Here is a 5428-nt window from a genome sequence, read left to right on the forward strand (position 1 = left end):
AAATTAACAACTTATATTCGTAACAAACTTCATTACCTTTCATCCTCTGGAAATAATGTTATGCAACTCGTAAGCACATGCAAGCATGCAAAATGGCAAGCAAGCTCATTGAATTGTCCATCAGGAAAAGTCATGCGCGTGGGAAATTCTAGTGGACACTATTCTACAATGTTTACGAAACACATACGAGTAAGCATCGAAATTTGTCATCAAACAAGCTGCAACCAACATTGAACTGTCGATGTGCTGATGTCTATAGCCAGAGGGCAATGGGGCATCGAAGTCAGCCAGCTGGAACAATTAATCATTGGTTGCACGCAAAATATGCTAATGCAATGCCACAAAATTTTGCTGTCTGCAAGCATACACGGTTTGGTCTGTAAACATAACTACAATAACAGAACGCGCCAAGCCGTGGAATTCATCGAACAATTGTGAGTAACCAGCGCTCCCGTTGGCTAAACACAAGCCAGTGCACGCACACAATCTTCTACCATTGTACGAGTGTATGCACTCATAAATCACTGTTAAAACTTACCTTCCGTTCTTGTTCGTCCTTGGACAGCTGACCGCCGCCAACATTATTATTCTCTCCTTCTCCATCTAGTGGCGCTGGCGTTGTGGGTATATCACACTCCTCCGTTGGCGGGACGACGCAACGCAACGAATGACGATCGAATACCAACATGGCGGGACAGCGTTGTAAGCGTGGATAGCCACCCTGACATTGCCAATAACGGTTGCAAGATTTACCCAGTGGGACATTACCGTTGGCATCCTCATTGCAGAGAGCTGTGAAACAATAAAAGCAACAACAAAAACAGAAATAAACTCATTAGGTTTAGTGCAACAAGCTAATTACAATTAGAGAACTGTTAAATACAGTTGTTGTTAAATACGAATATATAGAGTGTTCTGGTCTAACAAATTTGGCGTTCTTGTAAGTGTGGAAGTTAGTAGGAAGAGCGGGAAAAGTGACTATTTAAAACTATTACTGAAAAGTCGGGGAATTTCATAGAGATGTTAAACTAAAATTGAAGCAAGCCATTCGTCCAATTTAATACTTTACAAACAACACCCGTTCGAGGAGGAAATGCAACTGAACTAATCTGCATGGGTTAGCACTGTCGGTATATTTATTTAAGGATTCATTACAGCGCAAGTGCAACAGAAGGTACAGCTGCCAGTAATTATCTGCCTTGGAAAAGTAGTTACCTATTTAAATGTGTCTGGTTGTGAGGTAAGGTGACCTTTAATACAGGTGCCCTTGAATAGCGTTGAAGTCACCTGAGCAAGTTAGTACCCCTCAGAACTTTTTTTACTGCGTGTCACGCCTAAATGAGGACAGACATCGCAATCTATACTTACCTAGGTGCAAATTTACCACTCATATTTTGAAAATTTAATAATCGGAGGAGTCAAAGAGTGTTGGAGTTTTGTACCTTTTGGCAATAAGGTTTAAATACTCATTCAAAGATATAGCATTACCTGTATCCAACGATATGCAATAAGGTATAACGGGTCTTCTAGACATGCTTTTTGGTAACCCACCTGTGTAGAGCTTTGGGTTGCCGGCAAAGAGAAAAGGAGGTTCGGAGAGGCTACTCCAACTTATTTGAGCTAAGGTGTCACAGAGCAGCGTTTGATAACCAGAAGGAGCGGTTGCAAAGCAACTGTCTGGCATGCGGAAAAAAGCAGCTTATTTATAAAAATAGGTACCCGAAAATTGCCCAAGTTTCTGGCACATATAGCAAACTTCCAGTAAAAATAGCACTACAGTTATGAATGGGACAACCCTCGTTTAATTACGGCCACGGCATGAAGCTATATATGTATTGCTAGAATGAGGCTATATATGTTACACTACCGGCAAAAAGTATTGGCACAGCTACTTTATTACAATATATGCAAAAAATTTTTTGTTATATTTTTCCGCCAGCTTTTTTATAAAAATAGGGTTCATTTAGCTAATTTTCAATTTTTTAATCAGATTTTTTTATAATTTTTCTGGGTACGCAGTTTTTAGCTCATTATAGTATAAAAAATGCACGTTCGAAGTTAGTAAAGAATTGCTTTGATTTTTGAGAATTTTTTTTTGTTGAAGGTTTTTGACATTTTTTTCATATCAAGTGATTTCGAAATTTTTTTGTATGGAAGAGAGTGCGTGAAAAAGATTGCCAAAAATTAAAGGCAGTTCGCAGCTAAGAACTTCTACTTTAGAATTGATTGGGCCACACATCTGCATATTCCAAAAATTCTAAAAAATCCGATTAAAAAGTTGAAAATTCGCATTATAATTTACTGAATTTTCGCGAATTTTGCACAAAGTTTAGAAATTATATTTTTATGTTTTTTTGTTGTAGAATGAACCATATTTACATATAAGACAAAGCGTCCAAGGTATCTTCTAAGATCGTTGCTAGGATATAAAGTAGGGGGAGTAACTAACGCCTCAGATTTTCAGCAAACTTACCAATTATTTTATTCTCAATTATCCTATATTTTTCGAGAATTCTGAAACTTTTCCTCTACTATTATGCCTCTAAGCCATGTTCTTACTCAACAAAATGCAAAGTCCCATGGGAAAACACTCAAAATGGAAATACGCCTACTTATCGCAGGCAAAAATTTTTAATACGGCATGGTCGTTCTTCTGAGTAACAGTTTCACGACTTTACTAAATGGCGACTCTTGTTTCCCCGTTCGTGAACTCTGCGTAACATGATAAATCAATGATTTGTTGAGCCCACTGCAACTTTTTTGGTTTAGGGTCTCACTAAAGTCAAGTAGCAGCAACAGTTCAGCCGTAAATGTGGCTCCAAACAAGCGTCTGTTTCCTTCAAGCAAGGGACACGCTATATAAAAGAAAATCTCTAAAATCTTTGTTACCCGTCAGATATAAAACAGACCCAAGGGAAAGACCATACAGCCTCGGTCGACTACCCACAAGCTTTAACGATGCCTACTCACCAAACTGGGACTACGATTTACGAACATGCTTCTTGTATATCCGGACCCTGTATAAGAAGGGTGTCCCTATCCATCTGCTGGCATGCTTACATGGCTGACACTACTACAGTACAGAAAATGCGTTGGATGGGACATGATTGCAAAAAAATTCCACGAGACAGCGCGAGGGCGGGGGCCTCGACACCTTACTTTCAGGTTTACCCCAATCAGTGAACAAATACCCACATTCTGCATGAAAGCTGAACATACTTCGTGCAATAGTTAGTCGGACATTTCAGCATTTCCAGCAATGGACATTATCCCCTGATGAAACAACAGAGAACCAATTATTATTTATAACCTAATGATTAGCAGCCGAGAAATTTCGCAATCTACTCTCAATCCTGTCTCAACAAGAAAATTTTCATCGACCGGACATAAATGAGCACTGAAGTTGGCTATTACCTCCCACACAGGAACAGCTGGTATGACGAAGAGTGTTCGCAACTGTTGTAGAGAAATATGCAGCATACCAAGCCTCTTTGAAGCCAATTCCGAAAGAGAAACGTATTTTTGCGAAAAATAAATCAGAAGATAGGAGGACGTAAGTTAAAATGCTTGATATGCCGGCAGGCAGGAATGCGGCGAAAAAATATTGTCAGAAATTAAGGCAGCAATAAAATGGTTTGTGGTCCCGTCCTGTGGCTTTAGGCATGAGTCTACGAAAAAAATGTATCATGCTTTCATCTTTCGGGTTTATTGCATGCATCCACTCGGTTTTCTGGTAGCGAAATACCATTTTTCGAGTTTGCCAATGACGCACTTCGATGAGTTAATTACGATATCACGCTTCGCCCTTACACGCGATAAGGATGTCGTCCAGATAAGGCCAAGAAAATGTGAATTCGCGCAAAATCTTATCCATGACTCTTTGAAAAGTTTGGCCAGCGTTCTTCTGCTGTATTCGGTATGTCTTCCGGTTCGACTGGGATCTGGTTTTACGCACGTCTTAGGTCGATCGTCGCGAAAATCGTGCATTGGTGAGGAGTATGAGCAAAATCTAAGAAATGCGGCAACGGATATCTAGCCGGTTCCGTAACACCGTTCATTCTACTAAGGACTTCACATGGTCTCCAGTCAACGTTTTTTTTACATACCATGTGGATGGGGCTGCCAAAACGGCGGTAGCTTTATTGTTGTCTTGGCGATTTCTTTGTTGGCATCAGTTCCGTGGACGTTTTCCTCCACTATAGTTGCGGGTGGCTGCGAGAAGTCCGACTTCGAGGTGTTTTCCTGTTCATTTTCAGCCATATTGCTGAAGATGTTGCTCTTTTTACGGGGTGACAAACTATATAGTCGATGTCATACTATATTTCTATAATAGTCTTTATTACGTCGAACGAAAAAGTACAAATTACAAAACAATCTCAATTCTTGCACGGGATTTCCAGATACAGTTTCTGCGAATGAATCGTAAAAACCCTTTTAGGAGTTGCCAAGAATAACTTATATGGAAAAGTTCGGGTTGCCATAACACTGATAATAACGCCAGCCTTTAAATATAACGGAGAATCACTGTTGTCATATAATGACAACATCTGATCAGTATTCGAAAAAATGTTTACAATGGCAGCGGTTCTCCGGTTTGGTCGTTTAATACGAATGGACGTAAATTACGCAGCGCTGAGAAGAAGAGATTACTACTACTGATGCCTATTTTATATTACATATACCTTACGATGTATGTAGTTTATTGAACCGATTTCAACATTAAACCGAAATATTGATACAAAATGCTTTTTGACCATTTAGCCACACGCAAGTGCTTCTAAATCAATCTGGATTTTGCTAATTCGCAAAGGCAAAAGACAAGACGAAGGCTATTGGAACAAGGCACACAGCAATGTTGGCAAGCCTTAAGAAGATTTAATTGCCTCCATGTTGTTGTTGTAACCATGTTGTACTCCCAATAAATGTGGGTAGCAAGCCTTTGCAACAGTATTACCAGCTGAAGTCATTGAAAATTTAACACGCTTTTGATCAGGCGTAAATGCGCATTGGAAGCTTGTCTAACAAAGAGCTAGAAACATACGTACGTGTATGTATGTACGTATAAGGAAAATCGCTTGCATACCTAGATGTGGGTGTTGTTGTCTTTGTCTTTACCATAACCCCCCACCATGTATGCTGGTAATACTTACGATGCTTCTGACAACCGTCCACATTTTCCGGCCAATCGCAGCTGTGGGCATTCTCATTGTACAACAGACCGCCGATGCAAAGCTGCTCTGTAGCGGTGCCATTCCAGCAAGTCCAGTAGCGTGTGCACGATGTCTCATGACCAAAGATGCCATACAACCAGTCGCAATGTTCTGTCGATATGGGACCATCTGAAAGTGAGAAAAGGAATTAGGATTTTGAAAAAAAAAGCAACAACAAAAATGTGTGCACGAATTTGTAAGTGTGTGTGTGTGTGTGT

At 40.0% G+C, this 5428-nt stretch overlaps 1 protein-coding gene across 1 annotated transcript in view; it reads right to left on the reverse strand.

Annotated features, from left to right (window-relative positions):
* Positions 1-538: 538 nt before the first annotated feature.
* LOC108375297 (uncharacterized) overlaps positions 539-5428 on the reverse strand; it is a gene marked incomplete at both ends in the record, with an annotated part of 13013 nt that continues 8123 nt past the window's right edge. The window contains 2 exons of the mRNA XM_017631396.1: positions 539-792; positions 5151-5339. Coding sequence (XP_017486885.1) covers positions 539-792; positions 5151-5339 — 443 coding nt within the window. The remainder of the gene's footprint in view (positions 793-5150; positions 5340-5428) is intronic.

Source organism: Rhagoletis zephyria, unplaced genomic scaffold, assembly GCF_001687245.7.
Source record: "Rhagoletis zephyria isolate East Lansing unplaced genomic scaffold, Rhagoletis_zephyria_1.1 Rzeph_scaffold_08721, whole genome shotgun sequence".
In the NCBI taxonomy this organism is placed as follows: domain Eukaryota; kingdom Metazoa; phylum Arthropoda; class Insecta; order Diptera; family Tephritidae; genus Rhagoletis; species Rhagoletis zephyria.